The following is a 19482-nucleotide window of genomic DNA, read 5'->3' as shown; positions in this document are numbered from 1 at the left end:
TATAATTAGCTAGCATTAACAGCAAATGTTTACTTTAGTTAAATTATTCAGAACATTTATTTTACTTGTCAGAGGTTAGATCAGGTTGTTGTTTGAACTGGTAATTAAATGCAGCCTAATATGCTCTCATATTTATATGCAATATAAGCCTGCTTCCTCATCATTCTGTATAATTTTGATGTTCAAGGCTGACATTTCAAAAAGATTTTCTCTATTCAAATATTGCTCATTCTTCTTGAACTCCTAATTGTTATAGTTACCTTGATTTTATGAAAACCTGACTGAATAGTTTAAAGGCTAGAGGTGTTCTCTATATAAAATAGGGACAGTAACAATTGGAAGTGTTTTGGTATGGCTGTATAACAACAAAAGGTTTGGTCACTAGGCTAAGCTACATTCCCAGTCTTTGCATCTTGAGCATCTGTTCTAGAGAACTCTGAAACCAAATAAGAATACACTGTGGAGAGCTTTTTGTTAGACCACTTTAACTTTTTATAATGCTCAATTTTCTCTCCTTTTATATAGTCACAACTGCTAGTTTCTATTATTGTATAGCATTTAAATATTTGAAAGGCCAAATATATTCTTATTTTGTAAAATAAAATATTTAAGCCCACCTGTGAACATTTCATATATTTGTTTATTTCTGATTATATATATTGTTTATGAATCTAGTTTATTTCTGTAGTAGATTGTTTCCTCTAAACATCTTGTTCTGATAGCCTGGAAACTATAAGAAATAAGTCTTCATTGTTCTTAGGATGGTAGACCCTTATGTATTCCTATACCTGTTTAATTGGCAACACTTAGATGGTACAATTGTGTGGTTGGTAAAAGTGAATTAGGTTTTCAAGATTTTACCAATGAGTGATATTTAATACTGAATGACATGTATTAAGACAAATGCTTTTATATATAATTTATTTGGCATTGCAAATGCATTTATCTTATGAGAAACAGACCCCCTGTTGTCAGATGAAGTATTCTGGAAAGGTTTTGAGTAAATAAATAATAAAACTACTTTGATACACAATCTAACCAATATTAAATATTAAGACTTTCAGATGATTGATTTTAATACTTAATTAACTTATTTAAAGTCCAAAGTAACCCTCTTGCATTAAAGATTGGCCAGAAATAAAAATAGAACTTTATTCTGTCTCTTTCTTTGTTTTCCTTCTTCTCTTTTTCTTTCGTTTTTTCTTCTTTCCTCCTTTCCTACCTCCTTCTCTTCTTATGGGGACTTTAGAACATCATTATTCCCAAACATCAAATTTACCTCTAGCTGCCAACATGTTTTGAATAGAAGAGTTTTTTTTTTTTTAATAGGAAATTCTATAGATAATGTTCAGTTACTCTCTCTCTTAATTTTGAAAATATAGCTTCTATCAAAGTTTGTTGCTTTTATAGCCAAGATGTCATGTTTTAGGTTATATACCCATCATGGTAAATGCATACTATCTGAGACAGATACTCATGCTCTATCCTCTCCCCCTTTCATAACCGTGCTCTGGAAAGAGTTCATTTAAGCTCTTTGATGCGTTTTTCTTATAGGAGATATCTTTATGTAAAGTAATATTACTCTGTCATTTCAGTGTTTGACTTTTAAGTTTACCATCAGTCAAGAATTTAAATGAATGAAGTATGCTTATATGAGCTTTTCTGAATATGGATGTCCTAGAAGACACAATTCAGAATGCTAATTCTCTGCCTATGTATTAGAAGCTGTGAAAGAATGCACATTGAAATACATAGAACTTCAGATTCAGAGGGAATAAATTATTTTTCCAGAGGCTTTGTTGATATGATACCATTTTAAAAGGGAAAAAAATGTCTTTTATCTGTATGATGCCTAAGAATTTGAGATCTTGCACTTGAGACTGCTTGTATTGCTTCACTTGACAAAGAAAATAATATTGTTTTGATATTTTATCAAATATACTTTAAAACTGTCATCTAAGCTTTAGTGCTGAACTATTATCCTCTCATTAAATATTAACTGTTTTCACAAGACTTCCCTTCTTTCAGGCAGATCACCTGTATCCTAAGATTTAATATTGCAAGAACCAGATTTGTAAAGCCAATATAATTGTCCTTAAGATTAGTCTTGGATTTTATTTATTTATTTATTTTTTTAAGAACCTTTTTTTTTTTTTAAATTTTATTTATTTATCAGAGAGAGAGAGGGGAAGAGAGAGAGCACAGGCAGACAGAATGGCAGGCAGAGGCAGAGGGAGAAGCAGGCTCCCTGCCGAGCAAGGAGCCCAATGTGGGACTTGATCCCAGGACGCTGGGATCATGACCCGAGCCGAAGGCAGCTGCTTAACCAACTGAGCCACCCAGGCGTCCCAGTGAGTGACTTTCTTGAACCTAACTTTTTCTAAGGAGTCAAAAGACCTTAGGTATCTTTGAACATCTTGAATGAATATATGAACATCATCATGTTCTAGACTATCTTATTTTAGCTAGAAAGGTGTTTGTTTTTAATGTTCTTTTTAAACATATACTTTGGTATCAGTTTGGTAATTACTTGTTTATCTCTCATAAAGTTCAAGGTATATAAAATTCCCTTATTTGTGTATTTTTGATATGTGAAGTCTGTAACAGTGGAAGTGTACTATAAAAATTAAAAACTTAAGGTAGTGATATGAAAACATGTCTAGGATATTAAAGACATTTTATGGAAATCTGGCAGTTAACTTAGAATGCATTTTCAAACATCTTCTCTTGTATTTTCAAAAGTATAACAAAATGTATGAGAATATGAATTTTAACATTAAAGTAGTTGTCCATAGGCAAAATACAATGTTGACATGTGTTTAATCTATTCCACAGTTTTTTTTTTTTTAATTCCAATTATTTGCCCATACTTTAAAGAGATTTCACATAAAATAATGGTTTTCTAGCTTGTCTTGAGTAAGCTAAAGTAGAGTCAAGGGTGTTTTCAGTCATTCACAGACCCCAACCTCTTGTACCGCTTTGTTTTATACCTTGTCTGTTTGTCTCATTGACTTACTGAGAGCCAGATATAGTGCTGGAGTAAAGAATGTGAACTCGAGGGGCACCTGGGTGGCTCAGCTGGTTAAGCAACTGCTTTTGGCTCAAGTCTTGATTCCGGAGTCCTGGGATCGAGTCCCACATCAGGTTCTGAGCTCCGTGGGGAGTATGTTTCTCCCTCTGGCCTCCTCTCTTATGCTCTCTCACTCTCTCAAATAAATAAATAAAATCTTTAAAAAAAAAAAAACAATGTGAGCTCTAGAGCTAGACAAGATAGGTTCAAATTCTGACTTCAACATTTACTACTGGTGTGACTGTAGACAAATGAGTTAATCTCTTTGTACCTCAGTTTTCTCTTTGGTAAAATGAAAACAATGAGGCAGGTATGTCAGTAGGACTGTTGGGAGGATGAAATGATGAATATACATGAAGCATTTACAGTGGTTTTGACTTCTATTCATTTCTCAGTCGATGTTCATTTTGATTAATAGTGCTTTTTGCTTGGCCCTGTTAGGAATTTGAGTTTGGTAGTCCTTACTACTCCACAGCAGAGGACTTTATTTCTTAATCTGCTTTAATCTTGCTTAATCAGCAAAATTGATCAGATTCTGCTTTCTAATATATATAATTGAACATTTACTTTTTGCTGCCCTCTACAAGATTATATTCCCTAGAATTCTTCAGTATTTTAAGTGCTAAATGTTCGCACACATAAGAAGCACATAATGGATGGCTGTCTAGATTTATGGCTTTAGGACTTGATTTATGGCTTTAGAAATTCTCCCTGTAGGTTGGCAATGAGAGTTTTCCGCTTTCTGTAATATTAGTTTTGCCTACCCTTTTGCTTTTGTTTTAGCCACAGCCTGAAATGGAAAGGATTTTTTACCATCTGACTGAGAGTTGCAAAGTTCTGGTAAAACTCAGAAAATGTACAGGAGTATTTTATGAAGTGAGAGTTTTAGGGAGAAACTAAGCAGCATAGAGGAGTATGCTGTGTTTGGAAGAAGCTGGTCAAGGATTTGTATATTCATGGGCTTCTCTGGAAACTTTTCTCTGTAAATATCCTGTATGTTATAAAATTATATACTTATTTTGGTTGGGCTTGCTTTTCCAACTTATTATTCCTCATTTACTCTTTCTATATCATGTCTCTCCCTTCTCTTAAAACTTGAAATTTCATGTGTTACATTAGTTTGGATGAAAATTAGTGAGACCAGTTTTGTTTTGTTTTGTTTTTTTTTTAAAGATTCTGATTTGGGAAGATTATATATACCTTATAGACAGAAAATTTATGAGTAGTATAGCTTGAAAGTTCTATAGTAATTAATTAAAAACATCTTTGTTTAAATGGAATCATTTATAGAAATCAGACCCTAGGAGGAAAGCTTTCAAAATGCATAAAAAAGTATGTGGTTATTCATATAATCTTGCCTTTGTAAGCATTAATAATACTAGAAGTAGAAGCCGTAAAGGAGATATAGATATATTTGGGTGCACAGAAATGAAAAAGTTACTTATGTCACAAAAATACCATGTTATTTGAAGACAGACACACTCTGAGAAAAGTATTTGTATCACATGACAAAGGTTTAATATTCTTAGTATTTAAAGCATGCTTACAAATTATGAAGACAATCATAATAATAAATTCCATCCACAAAAGATAATAAATAAATGTCAGAGAAAACATATGCATCTTCAGAATCTCACTAGTTATCAAGCAAATGCAATATAAAATTTGACTATCACACTGGTTGATAAAATGAATTACCCATTCTGATTGTTAATGAGAGTCCAGGGGTCTGAATTGTTCTATATACAGATCTTTCTAGAGCATAATTTGCTAAACTTATCATAGAGTCTTATTTTTTTAAATACTTATTTTGGTCCAGCAGTGACATAAAAATTTATGTTAAAAAAAATCATAGATTGGCATAGAGATATCACTAAAACATAGTCATTGTGAAACTCTGTATAGTGCTGAATAACTGAAAGCATTCTGTTTACTAGTAAGGAATTGGTTATATAAATTGTTATAGCTATTTAATGGAATACTAGGGGTCCATTTTCAGTGATAAGATAGTCTTTTTTTATGGGATGGAAGATACCCACCATAACTTATATAATCAGAATACTTAGTATGTTAGATCACTTTTAAAAATACATATTTTAAATGCCGTAACAAAAACAGGAAAGATAGTGTAATAACATGAAATGTTAACAGGGCTACTGTTTTTAGCTAACACAATTATAAATGATTTTAGTTTGCTATATTTTCTGTATTTTGAAATTTTCTGTTGTAAATGGGTATTGTTTTGGCATTGAAACAAAACGATGTTACATATGGGACAGTAATTTAACTTACAATTCAACTTTTTATGCAGAAGTTTATTGAAAATACATGTGATTGAACATTGAGGTAAAGGTTACCAGTGAAGTTCAAATTCAGGGAGAATTTGCTGAAATGGAAATTTTGTGCCACTTTTTGCTTCTTTACATATGACTGCCAATGTGTTGTAACAGTCCCTGAAGCCTATGGAAAACTTGTTAATGTCTGTAATGCTCGTTTAATCATTTCAATCTTGTACTTATTCCTAGTCATAGCAAAAAGAAAAAATATAATTTCTCTCTCTCCCTCTCTCTCTCTCTTTAAATATCCCAGGTAGTCACTTTTGGCCACATTGTCCAGTTCTCAAAATGTATCATTCCTTATCTGAAACAAGACACCCTCTGCAGCCAGAAGAACAAGAAGTGGGCATCGATCCCTTGTCGAATTACTCAAACAAGACTGGAGGTGAGTTTTGTATCAGATACAATCTGTGGTTACTGGAAAACATAGCAGAGTCTCTAGTTAGCTCTGCCTGCCTTCTCTATGTAATTCCTTACATGAAGCTGAACAGGGCATCTTGAAGCACACTTCCCTGAATAGGTAGAGAGCACTCTGACACTAATGAATACCACAAAACGTCAACTTCCAATTATAGACAGAAGCATTAGCCAAATGTTTAATGCACTGTCATTCTTTTAAAAAAAGTTATGAACTTAAAGTTAGTTCGGCATAGGGATTTTGAAATACAAATGGCCTTTGTCAAGCATCTTTTAAAGAAGTCTGAGCTTCTGGTGTTCATTTCTTAGCGATTTTTTGCCTTTAAAAGTAAGTTGATGTTATTCTGGGATAATAGACTTGCCTCATTCTCTCTTCTCTCTCTCTCTCTTTTAAACGAATTGAAATTTGTGTCTTACTTTTAAAGATCTATTCACTGAAATTGTTGAAAGAGTAAAAGAGACTGTTAGGAGGTAAACTGCATTCAGCACATGCCTTATAAAAATTTATCAAATGTGTATGTTTCAGAGCTCTATTTTGTTTTCTCCATATTGGTAATAATAGAGTGTCTTGAAAAAGGAAGCGGTCAGTTTGTGCAAATTCTTAAAGCCTTATCTTTATTTTTAGTTGATTCATTGACTTAGGTTGCTACTTGTAATTTTTTGCTCATAAAATATATACATCAGGATTATGAGGTCTGTTTTAAAAAATTACAGTTAGTGATTCACATATATTTTGTTTACTTCAAATACAATTTTTTTTTTTCTATATTGGTATAAAAGTCTACTATTGCGTTTTGGAAATTTAAAAAAAATGATTGATTCGTTAAACTGATTATTTCTTTAGTGCACAAAGCTTGACTTTATGGAGTGTGTTTATGGTTTCTGTGCATCTTTAATCCCTTCTACATCATACAAATGCCATTGTTGTTTTCAATGAAAATAGTATAATTTGGGGGCACCTGGGTGGCTCAGTCAGTTAAGTGTCTGCTTTTGGCTTAAGTCATGATCTTAGGGTCCTAGAGTTGAGCCCTGTCTCCAGCTCCCTGCTCAGTGGGGAGCCTGCTTCTCCCTCTGCTGGCCACTCCCCCTGCTTATGTGCTCTCTTGGGTATGCACGCCTGCATGCTTTATCTCAAATAAATAAAAATTTTTATAATACTATAATTTGCCCTACAACTTATTTTTGTGATTTTACTTTTTATTTGTGTGTTTATTGAGGAGGTCTCAAAAAGACTGTTCAAGGTTTTGATAATATAAGAAATGTTAATGTGTCTCATTTTAGCTTCAGCATCTTAAAAATCTCGGCAGTAAGAATACTACATCTCCTGGTGATTTTTTTAAAAAATGTAATATCTATAAGAAGCACTAATAAAAAAGTCAAATTATTTCACAAGCTCTTCTGTAAGTCCCTATTTTAAAAGTAAATACATTTTTGTTAGAAGTATATAAAATAATTTCACCAAAATTTTCTGATTTATGTGCTTAGTTTAGAATACAGGTTTGTTTTTTCTTTTTGTTTTTGTTGTTGTTTTTAAGTGCATATTTTTCTCTGGTATCGTTCATTAAATACTGAGGTTCTATTTTTTTATTTTAACTGGTTAAAAACATTTTAAATTAATTTTATCCTTTACTGTTTGCAGGAATGAGTAGTTACCTTTACTGAAAAGGCTTTTCGTTTATATTCTAGCCTAACATTTCTATGACATACAAAGTTATTAGGACTGAATTGATGTTTAAAAGTGCCATTAATTCATTTACCCCAAATGTTCATTAACAATGTAAATGTATGCTGATGTTCTATGAGACAAGGAAGTGACTAATGACTCTTCCAACTAACAACACTTAAAATGAATAGAAACTTTAGATAGCTAATCTTGAAGTAATCAAGACCCTCATTCAGCTTGGCATCTCTGTATGCTCTAAAACAGCTGTCAACTGTTAAAAATATATACAAAACACACATTCGCACACGCACATGCAGAAAGAATGATATGTAAATAACTAGTTCTTGAAAGCCATGAAGGTTACTAACCATAGTGGGTTTTGTGCATTGTATATGTAAATATTTTATATGAAGCCTCTATTTCATCTTCATAGATTTCCTTTTAGCAGAAAAACATGTGTTGCATTTTAAAAGGGTTGTCATATTTATTTGAGGAATCATCACCTTTCTAGTGTTTGTTTATTTTAATATATGCATTTCATGGGGTTCTCCACATATTGGAAGCCTTTTACACATTTTTTCCCACCAAGGAATTTATGGCAAATAGATGACTCATTTTGTAAGTAGTCAAACACTGGACTTAATCAGTGATTTCCCTTTGTAGAAGTTAAGTTTTTTAGTTTTGTTATTCATGTTTTAGTTTCCATTAATAAATAGGTCTTCAATTTCTCAAAACTGAATTTTAACATTTATAAACAAACTGTACGTTATTGAGTCAAATGATTCTGAGTATTCTGGAAAGCATTAGCAAAAATAGCCACATCACAGGAATTATAAGGGAAAACTGCTTCTTACTGGTTTATTTGCATGAATGGTGTTGGAAGGTCGGTGAGAACAGAGAAAAGAAACTGAATATATGTGTGCAGAATTTCCCATGTGAATCAAACTTTTAACTGCTTGAATTCCTTTTTTAAATGGAGAATAGCATAGAAATCATGACATATTTCTTTGTGCCCTATTTGCTCATATACATAGTTTACTAGTTTAAATTCCAAGGTTTTTGATCAAAGGGTATTAATTAGAAATTGGTAGGTTACCTGTGATTCAGTTGAAACCATAAAAAAAAACCCAAAATGTTTGTTCAACTATTTATGATTATTCATTGTAGGAAAAGAACATTTTCCTCTATTAAGTCTTTTTTGAGAATAGCACTTTGTTACATATTGCCAGAGTTTTTTAGCTTCAATTTTATATGCCTTCTTACAGCTTTTTTAGTGTTCAGATAATTACTTAATGTAATGCTTTTTATATAATATCTGTTTCAAAGCTTTCTGTCTGTCTTCAGGAATAAAATATTTAGTAACCTATTTTAAAAAAATCCAAGACATTCAGAATATCCTGCCTGCTCCATTTTTGACTCTTGTAATTTTGTTTTTGTCCTTAATCTTCCTTTCTTTCTGTTGTAATATCATAGAGTTTTAGGACTAGAAGGGAGTGCCTGGCTTTATTGGTGAATAAATTGGTATTAATTAAAATAGTTCACCGAAGTTGATGTAGTAGAATGATGCTATCCTATTATGATCTTTGATATTGTTTTCCATATAGCAGAGTTGAGTTTAGATTTGAGTAAAAGATGAATTTGTTTTGGAAAGATATCTGACAAAAGTATAGGATGCTGTCTAAGTCATCTTACTTTTAAGGAAGGAAAAAGAAAATCTTTCTCTCCTGGCTTAAAACTTTTCAGTGGTTTCCATTGCACTAATAATAAAATCCAGACTCTTGACCATGATGTCCACCACTGTCTTGCTTGACTGGACATGGTCAGATGTGCTAATAAGCCAGTTCTAAACTGTCGACCTTCCACATGCCATTATTCTCTGACATTATTCTAGATTACTTCACAGCAGTCATCCTTAAGTGTAATTCTGCATTTAATTTGTTTCTTTGTTTGTTTGTCTCTTTGTCTAAGGTATAAGTATTATGTGTGTGTCTATTTGTGTGTCTCTTTGCCCACGGACACCACTGAATTAATAACTAACAGATGATTGAATTATGTTTTACCAGTCTGAATTCCTTCACTTAACATTAATGAGTAATTCCTTCATCTTTTTTCCATCTACCTTTTTTCCTTTCTGTCCTAAGTTGTAATGTATGAAGTCTGTTTTAGCCTCTGATTATTTTAGTACTTTAATTTTTATTCTTTCAGGGCTTCCAAAGTTAATACAATCTCCTCTCCTCTTTTGGTCTCATTGACCTGTCCCTTCTTTGAAATCCCTCTTTAAAATTCACTTTTTCCATGTTTTCTTTCATTATGACCCAAATCAGAATTTCCATAAGAACCAACAGGAGAGAATTTTCTGGCAAATAAAGGTCAAGCTATGATATCCTTACTATCCCATAGCAAAAATTACTTAGCAAGGGAAAGCTAAGGAAATAAATGATTACTTCTATAAGATATTCGTGGCCATAATATGGGAGAATAGGTTAAGAATGGCTATATTTAAAATACATGTTTCATATATGTAGTTCCTAGTGTAAAATCTACAAAGATACTGTTCTTAATTTTTTTTTATTTCTATAACTTACTAATGAAATTTATAGAAATACTGTTTATTGTGCATATGAACATTGTGCAATCAATAACCTATAGGGGTATAGGCTCTTTTTAAGTTTGTAGCACTTCTAAAATTTCTCATCACTCATAAATATTTGAGTGCCTTCTATGTACCAGGCATTGTTTTGGGTGCTGGAAATAAAATATTGAAAAATATATACATAATTCTGAATGCAAGTTATAATGGTTAATGGCCAGAATTTGGGGGACCGGGAAAAGTAAATGGCCAGTTAAGATGAAGAATGATAAGTACTTTCCTAAAGTAATTAAATAAGAGTATGCTCAGGTAGTATGTTGTTGAGAAATTTAACTTAAATTTGTGGTAGTGGTATATTAAGGAAGGTGGATATCAATTTAAGCCACAATCGGAAGGATGAGTAGCTGTTAGCCAGTGATTGAGTAAAAAGTATGTGTGCTGTGCCCTCTTCAGTGTGGTTGGAGGCTAGCATTCAAAGGAGCTATGGCCGCAAATGAGACTGTAGATCAGGGCCATGAAGCCACTTGATACTAAGAAGAGTAAGTAGTCTAGTGAAGGAATCATACTGCCAGAATTACATTTTTGAAAGATTATTATGGCTACAGTTAAGAAGCCATTGCAGTATTCTTGGATAGAAATCATAGTGGCATATACTAGGAAAGTACAGAAGTAAAAATGGAGAGAAGTGGAAACATTTGAGAGATATTTAGTAGATAGAGTTGACAGCACTTAATATTTGGATATAATGAAGTGATAAGGGTGAGAAGTGTGAAGTGACATTCAGTTTTCCAAGTTGACCAAAAATGCCTATTTTGAGATAAGGGGCGTTGTGAGGAGTGTTTTTGTGGTGCAGGTGGAACAGGGGGTGGCAGAGAAGATTGTAAGTCCAGTTTCATATGTGAGCTAGAAATGCCTTATGACTTTCAAATGCGGATGTCCTAAAGATTTTGATGTATGGGTCTAAAACCTAGTGTACAGGTTGTTGCTGGAGATAAAGATTTGTCATGGTTGCAAAAACAATGTGAATGAGATCACTTAGTAACAGCACCTCGTGTGAGAAGAGATCCTAGAAGCAGTCTTAGGAAGGCCAATTTAAAGATTTTGCAGCCGGGATGCCTGTGTGGCTCAGTCAGAAGCATCTGCATTCAGCTTAGGTCATGATCCAAGGGTTCTGGGATGGAGTCCTGCATCCGGCTCCTTGCTCAGCAGAAAGCCTGCTTCTCCCTCTACCTGCTGCTCCCCTGCTTGTGTGTGCTTGCGCGCGCGCTCTCTCTCTCTCTGACAAATAAATGAAATCTTAAAAAATAAATAAATAAATAAAGACCTTGTAGCAGAGAAGGATACTATAAAGGAGACAGAGTATCTAGAGAAATAGAAGGAAAACTAAGAGTGTGGAGTCAAGCCAAGGTATTAAGGTGAAAACAAAAGTGCCCAAGGTTAGCTAAAGGTTTAAACAAATAGAAATCTGTACAGGATGGAGACATTGTAACTATCGACAAACACAGTGCTTTTTGTAATCTCAGGAATCCATAGTCTTGAGTACTCTATGTATTTCAAATAAACTATTGATGTACTCGGTACTAAACTGGCATGAGGAATAGAGTGAAAAGTTATGGTAGTATTTGAAGATTTTAAAATCAGTGCAAGAAATGTTTTTGGAGTCTTGGAAATTTGCAATCTAGAGCCATGATGGAGGGATTTGTAGACAAAGGTCATGATTATTTTCATTGTAGTAAAAGGAGAGAAGGAGAAAAGAAGGTATTTAGATACAACAGGCTTATCAGTTCAATAACACAGTTCAGTGAAATATAACTGATGCTTCAATCTCTTTTTGATAAGCTAAGGTGAGATAATTTGAGGTGATAAGGTGAGATAATTAAAAGGCGAGTGATAAGGTGAAACATTTGAAGATTTGTGGAGAGTAACAAAAGTTGGGATGATTTGATAAAGAATATATAACCATGGGGGCCAAGTTGAGATAAGACATCATAATTTATAGGCATACAAGCTTGTAAATTTGCATGATTATGTCCAGTAGAATTCAGCACCTATGATTTGGTCACACGGAAGAGCAAGGGTTTTGCTATGGTAGTATAAGAGGTACACATAGACAAGGAGGTTGATGGTGGAGGAATTCCTTGATGGTCTGAGAAGACAAGAAAATTTGCTACCATGGAAGGGGGTTCTAAGGAGGCAGAGTAAAAAGTTTTGGAAGGGATGGAGGAGTCAGGCAGATGAAGTTCAGAGTAATATGGTGATGGGAGTCATGAAGGGAATATGGGAACAGTATATGAGTATTTGATATATACATTAATTTGATGGAACATTGTTAAATGGTAGCCAGTAAACTAAATACCTTCCCTAATTCTGTGTTAAGAATTTGGATCTACATTAATTTAGATAGGGTTGGCCTGATGTTTTTTTTTTTTAACTTAATCTTAAAAGCTTAATTTTTTAAAAAGATTTTATTTATTTATTTAACAGAGAGAGAGAGAGAGATAGCAAGAGAGGGAGCACAAGCAGGGAAAGTAGGAAAGTGAGAAACAGGTTTCCTGCTGAGTAGGGAGCCGATGCGGGACTTAATCCCAAGATCCTGGAATCATGACCTCAGCCGAAGGTGGACACTTGGTGACTGAGCCACCCAGGCACACCTTAAAGGCTTAATTCTTTTAGAGCAGTTTTAGGTGCACAGCAAAATTAAGAAAAAGGAGACATTTCCCATATACCCCTGCTCCAGCACAGGTATAGCCTCCTCCATTATCAATATTCCCTACCAGAGTGGTACATTTATTACAACTGGTAATCTACATAACACATCGTAGTTACCCAAAGTCCATAGTTTATATTAAGATTTACTCTTGGTGTTACATATTCCATGAGTTTAGACAAATGTATAAAGACACGCATCTATCATTATAGTATCATACAGAATATTTTCACAAAATCCTCTGTGTTCTATTCATCCTTCCACCAACCCCTGGCAAACACTGGTCTTTTTACTGTTTGCCTACTTTTGCAAGAGGTATCTCTTTATTTTTTACTTATTTATTATTTTTTAAAGATTTTATTTATTTATTTGACAGAGAAATTACAAGTAGGCAGAGAGGCAGGAAGAGAGAGGGGGGAAGCAATCCCCGCTGAGCAGAGAGCCTCATTCGGGTCTCGATCCCAGGACCCTGAGATCATGACCTGAGCCGAAGGCGAGGGTTTAACCCACTGAGCCACCCAGGCACCCCAGAAATATCTTTTTAATAAAAAAATTCTTCATAGAGCTCAAGTGTCCATCAATAGATGAATGGTTAAAGGTGTGTGTGTGTGTGTGTGTGTGTGTGTGTGCGCGCGCACGCGCACATGCGTAAGGGGCATACACACACACAAAAGGTATATTATTCAGCCATAAAAAAGAATGAAATCTTGCTATTTGCAACAACATGGATAGAGCCTAGAGAGTATAATGCTAAGTGAAATAAGTTGGAGAAAGACAAATAGCATATGATCTCTCCCATATGTCGAATTTAAGAAACAAAATAAATGAGTAAAGAAAAGTGAAAACCCCAGAAGCAGACTCATAACTATTGAGAATAAACTGATGGTAACCAGAGGGGAGGTAGGTAGGGGGATGGGTGAAATAGTTGATAGGGATTAAAGAGTACAGTCTTGTTGAAAAAAAAAAAAAAGATAATACAAAAAACAATATTTTTAAAAAGATTCTTTGTAGATAACAAGGTAAAAGGCAATTTAGCTAGATGAAAACTCTGAAACTATAAAGTCATCAGAAAAATGGTAGCTTTGTTTAAGGTAAAGATTGTTAAATAGCGTGACTTGGAATTTCTTCAGTGACAATAATGAAGATAAAATGGTGGTTTAAAAAATGTCTCCTTAGGGCGGCTGGGTGGATCAATGGGTTAAAGCCTCTGCTGCCTTCAGTTCAGGTCATGATCTCAGGGTCCTGGGATCCAGCCCCGCATCAGGCTCTCTGCTTAGCAGGGAGCCTACTTCCCCCTCTATCTCTGCCTGCTGCTCTACCTACTTGTGACCTCTCTTTTTGAGTCAAATAAATAAAATCTTTAAAAAAAAAAGTCTCCTTAAAAACAGATTTTGTTAAATGCTGTGACAATAAGAAGTGAAATTAGAGTGCAGTGACCATGCCATGCTCAATCCCTCTGCATCAAGTTGTCCAAAAGAAAGTTGAAAGTGAGAGACTTCAGTTGAAAGACCATGAGTTAGAAGCTGAAAGTCATCCCTCAGAGGTATCTGTTCAAGGTATGTGAGACGGATAAAAAAACCCAAAGAAAGAGAAAGGGAAAGGGCTGAGGATTGCTATGTAGGAATTCTCTGTGGTTAGAAACTGGATAAAGTGAGTAATTAAAAAATACTAGAGGAGTTAGTTAAAGTAGGGGATAGAGGAGTGCTAAAATTATGGAAACTGCAGATATATGAGAACTTTAGAAGGCCAGAAGTGGTCAGTGCTTCAAGGATTTCTGGATTAGAGTATAAAAAGAGAAAATAAATGCTTTGGTGATTTTAAGAATATTGATGATCTGTAATTAGTGGTTAAGCCAGTTTCAAAATACCGGTAAGTCGTTTGAGTGGATGAGAGTGAACTGAAATCTGATTGAGAATTAACATTAAAAGACAATGGTTAAATATCACCAAAGAAAAAATATTTGAATGGCAAAGAGGGTTTAGCTTACTCTTTAATATTAGATTTGGGTGGTTATATGTGAATTTTATGTGTTCATGCTTTCACAGTGAATTGAGAAAGTTAGACATTTTAATGATAACAGTGGAGCTCACTGTTGGTATAGGCATACAAGCTTGTAAATTTTAAAATAAAAGACAGGTCTTCTGGACTTTGAACTTTTTTTTTTTTTTAACTTGTCCATTCCTTATTAATTGCATCTGGTTTTTAGGTTTATTTCAAATTTTCTGTTGTTGTGGCAATTCCCTTTATTTGCCTGAAGAGACAGGCGCATTAGAGGGGATTATGTGAAGAGTCATTGAGTCACGTTGTGGCTATAACGTTGTGTTAGTCACTTCCTAGGGTCCTAGGAAAAAAGGAGACCTCTGCTGCTGGCACTGGTGGCAGACAGAAACTATAGCCCTCTAAAGGCTGTTACCATTATCCTTTTGGGCAGAGTTGGTCTGCAAAGGAATATCCATACCTTAAGATATTTTTCCTACCCTTCTCAGTCAGCCTTTATACCACTCTTGGATCACCACAAATGGGGGGTTGTGTGCTGGTGTTTTTTGGTTGGCTAGGGCTAGGAATAACTAGAGCAGATATAGGTGATTTAGAGTAACAGTATTATCTTAAACCTTAGATAAACAAAACCAAGAAAAATCCCTGCTTAGGTGAAATGACCTGCAGTGGATTTCTTGTCAAAGAATTACATTAGTTGCCTTTGCTAATTTATTAGTAGGGTCAGAAAAGACCGTAGAGCCCGAATTTGGACTGTTTCAATAAATGACATACCCTACTTTTAGTTCATAGGGCTTAGAAAGTATTTCAAGAGTTACCACCTGATATCTCATGCAGTTACTGCTCCTTTTATTCACTTATATATTAAAACAGATACCCCTCCCCCATGGCTTAGTCGTGAAATGAATAATTAGTCCCTTACAAGTACAATTCTCCAGGACCCTCATGCGGCTTCTAACTCCTTTCATAGCATTAACCAATTTTAAAAACAATATCTAGCTAAAGTAGTGTGTTTAAAGTTTACAGGCATTCTCACTTTAATCTTACCCAGTCAGAGGGAAGAACTGAATATCAGGGAAGATGAGATTATAAGAAAAAATTTAAACCTTGGAGGCGCCTGGATTAAACCTCTGCCTTCAGCTCAGGTCATGATCTCAGGGTCTTGGGATCCAGCCCCAAATCCGGCTCTCTGCTCAGCGGGGAGCCTGCTTCCCCCTCTCTCTCTGCCTACTTGTGATCTCTCTCGCTCTGTCAAATAAATAAATAAATCTTAAAAAAAAAAATTAAATCTTACTCTGAAAGAATAATCAGGACCTCTTCAATCCTTCTGTATTTCTCCTGCTCTCCTCTGGGAATTCCAAAGACCTGTTTTTTCCAACTTCAAATCATAAAATCATCTCCGTACATTGCTGTGCAGTCAACTCTGTAATAAAACAGCCAGGAATATTTTTCAGTAGAGCTGTTGTATTTTGGTAAAAATTCTCTTTTCATGTAATAGGCATTTAAAAAACATCTTAATACAATTATACTTGGAGATTTATAAATTTTCTTGTAGACTTGAGTAAAGCACATCTCGTGTTTCACTTAAAATACACAATTTTAATGATTAAAGATTTAATAGTGAGGACAGAGAATAGTATACTGCATAGAGTTTTATTCTGTATTACATTGGTAGATATTGATATCTACTTCTGCATATTCTAATAATTTTGATATTATATAGGTAATTTGTAGTAAAACAGATATCTTTTATGCTGTGGTAATTTTATTATGATTTTACTTCATGTTTATAAATAAAGGTTTTTCTGTGGTTATTCTCTGACATTATTCTTTTCTTAAATTTCTCTTTACCAAAAGCTTTGAAAGTATACTTTACCTATTGATATATTGTTAATCTGACCTCAAGTATTTTTTATTCCTGTGTTTTGCAAGTATTAAAAATAAGTTAGCCATCACTCTATTTTTGCTGTAAGGAGGACTCGCTTATTAATTTAATAGGTGTTCTGAAATATGAAATCATTTTCATGCAATACTTGTACTTTACTCTGGAGTTTGACCATAATACTGCTTCCTGAATTCCCTGAGAAGGAATCCCAGATGATGAATATAGAAAAGCACAAGACAAGAAACATTATGTTAGCTTCAAGCTGTTTTATTTTCACATTTTAGGACGTTCTGAGTGTTCTAAATAGAAGAAATTAAGAAGCTAGTAAATCATAAAAATTGTAATATCACAAGTTACTTACTTTAAATGGTCATTTTCTTTTATTACATCTACAGTATTAAAAATACAATTTGCTTAAGTCTTTGGAAATGATTTTCTACCAGTTAGTTATTATTGTATTCCTATACATTTTGGTGATTGTTTATCTTTCCAGAATGTACAAATACATTCAGTTTTAGTCAGAAAAATCACCCACTGGCCTTGATTTATCAACAGATAAACAGTGAGAATTAGCTTTTAGTTACTCAAGTCACATAAAAGGCAATGTGTGAGCAAAAAAATAATTTATATTACAGGAATATGTGTACTTAAATAATAATTCTCCTACTTCCCCTTTTCTTCTGCTTTCTTCTTCCAGATGTGGAGAGACTTAAATACAGTTGGCTTCCTAGCATTACCATTTGGTGACAATTTTGATAGAATAAAACTGATTTACACCAGCCTTTGAACTCTGCTATCAATTTGAATCTTTAATTTGGCTTTTGAATAGATCTGTTATTAGATGTAAAGTTTTCTTTTTCTGTTTTGTTTGTTTGTTTGTTTGTTTGTAAGCTGTCTGCCCCAAATGGCGCTCCAACTCATGACCCTGAGATCAGGAGTTGCGTGCTATACAGACTGAGCCAGTCAGGTGTCCCTGAACTTACGGGTTTTTAGTCAGACATGTTGGCACAATGATTAAGAAATTTTAGTGATACTCAGTGAATGAATAGAGATTTATAGAGGCACATAAATTATACACAGAATAAGGGCTGCAGGCCACAGGACTGATGTTTGCTTATTCATTCAAAATAGTGATCCATTTAGTATCTGTCAGGGGATGGACTGTTAAAAAAGTAGACACAAGTGGTTTCTCTCAATGGGATTCACATTTTAGCAGGAGAGGGACAGTAAAAAATATTAAAAAGTACAGAAATAAGGAAAAATATATGAGAAAGTGATAAATACTAGGCAAAGCAAGGAAGTAGACTGGAGTCTCCTCTACTGGAGTGACTGGGTGCCTACCTTAGATTTTACATATCTCTCTAAGAAGATGATACATCAGCTAGATGTGAATGACAGATGAGGAGGAACATCCAGACATGCAAAGTTAGTGAGAATAAAAGGGAAGAGTTCATGCAAAGGAAGATCCTATCCCAGGATAGGAATAGATCTGTCATACTGAAGGAAGTGGAAAATGTCATTGTGTCTGGGGTACCATGGTATAGCAATGGCGCAGGATGGGTCTTAATAGGCAGAGGCCAGATTATAAGGGTTTTGTAAGCCAAACTGAGGAGTACAGATTTTATTCTAAAGACTGGGAGTTTTTTAACAGTCTGTATTGTTACCACTGTTGAACAATTAAGTTTCTTCTCAAGAAATGAGGGCTGTAACTTTTTTTTTAATATATAGCCTTAGTAATGCCTGATTACACAGAATTGTATTATTTTTTAAAATATATTTTCAAATTGCCGTTCTTTGTACCAAACTTTGTTTCCTCATTCTCAACATTTTAACTGTTCATAATGGTGAAGTAATTCCTCCTTAATCTAAGATAGAAGAATGCCTTAAAATTAACCATTTATTTGAAGCTCAGTTACTTCTGTGTGGTCTATTTTAGGTCATGCTATGGATATTAAATTAGTAATTGTAAATGCAGTTTAGTGTGACCTTTTCTATTTGACCCATTGTGTGTGTGTGTGTGTGTGTGTGTGTGTGTGTGACTTTGGGGGTGGGGGCATATAATCATTATTTTCTCTTTGCTGATGTAATGGAAAATTTGCTCCTCTAGGACATATTAGAACAGTGTATTTAATGCTCTTCAATTTAATTTGCTAGTATCACAATTAATACAATTAAGGTCACTTGAAATGAAACTATTAACAAATTGAATAATTTACTTTAACAATGTCAATGTGTTCTCACAATTACATTTGCTTTAATTAGTGTACAAGCTATTATTTAATAGCATACTTCACATAGAAAAATGTAATGGTGTATTCTTGGTTTCTTACAACAGAAAAGAAAGAAACTTTTAATGGACTGAGTGATTTTGTGGAAGAGCTGCTAAATATAAAGTGATGGAAGAGAAAGTCCAAAGACAGAAAGCAAAGCTTACAAGAATGTAAATAAAAAATATATTTATTATCGGCCCTTACCAATACATGTCCTATTTATCATTGTGTAAATAGTATTGGAAAACATATAATGGTAGTTAGAGACAATAATACAGATCCTGGAAAATTTTAAGTGTTCAGTTGTATCTGGTTTTTGCTTATCATAAAATTTTTGGAAATCGTGAAGTAGGTCATTTCTAATTAATCACTATAATGGAGGGGTACAGAATGGTGTGGACTATTAAAAAGGTAGGAAGCAAAAAAGTTTTGCTTCTCAAATTTGCTCTTAAAGATTTTAATGTGGGGTGCCTGGGTGGCTCAGTCAGTTAAGTGTCTGCTTTCAGCTCAGGTCATGGTCCCAGAGTTCTGGGATCCAGCACTGCATGG

General features: G+C 34.0%; 1 protein-coding gene across 6 annotated transcripts in view; it reads left to right on the top strand.

Moving 5' to 3' along the window:
- The window catches only part of TBC1D5 (TBC1 domain family member 5), a 554967-nt gene that overhangs the window by 200698 nt on the left and 334787 nt on the right, over window positions 1-19482 (top strand). For all 6 annotated transcript variants that reach the window (XM_004773530.3, XM_004773529.3, XM_004773531.3 and 3 more), the window contains one exon: window positions 5660-5791. In XM_004773530.3, the coding sequence (XP_004773587.1) occupies window positions 5695-5791 (97 nt within the window). In that variant the 5' untranslated portion in view covers window positions 5660-5694. Of the gene's footprint in view, window positions 1-5659; window positions 5792-19482 lie in introns of those variants that run through there.

The sequence above is a fragment of the Mustela putorius genome, unplaced genomic scaffold, assembly GCF_011764305.1.
Source record: "Mustela putorius furo isolate JIRA1106 unplaced genomic scaffold, ASM1176430v1.1 tig00003834_pilon_pilon_pilon, whole genome shotgun sequence".
In the NCBI taxonomy this organism is placed as follows: Eukaryota; Metazoa; Chordata; class Mammalia; order Carnivora; family Mustelidae; genus Mustela; species Mustela putorius.
The sequence above is the reverse complement of the archived record's forward strand: the minus strand, read 5'-3'. Positions and strand labels throughout refer to the sequence as shown.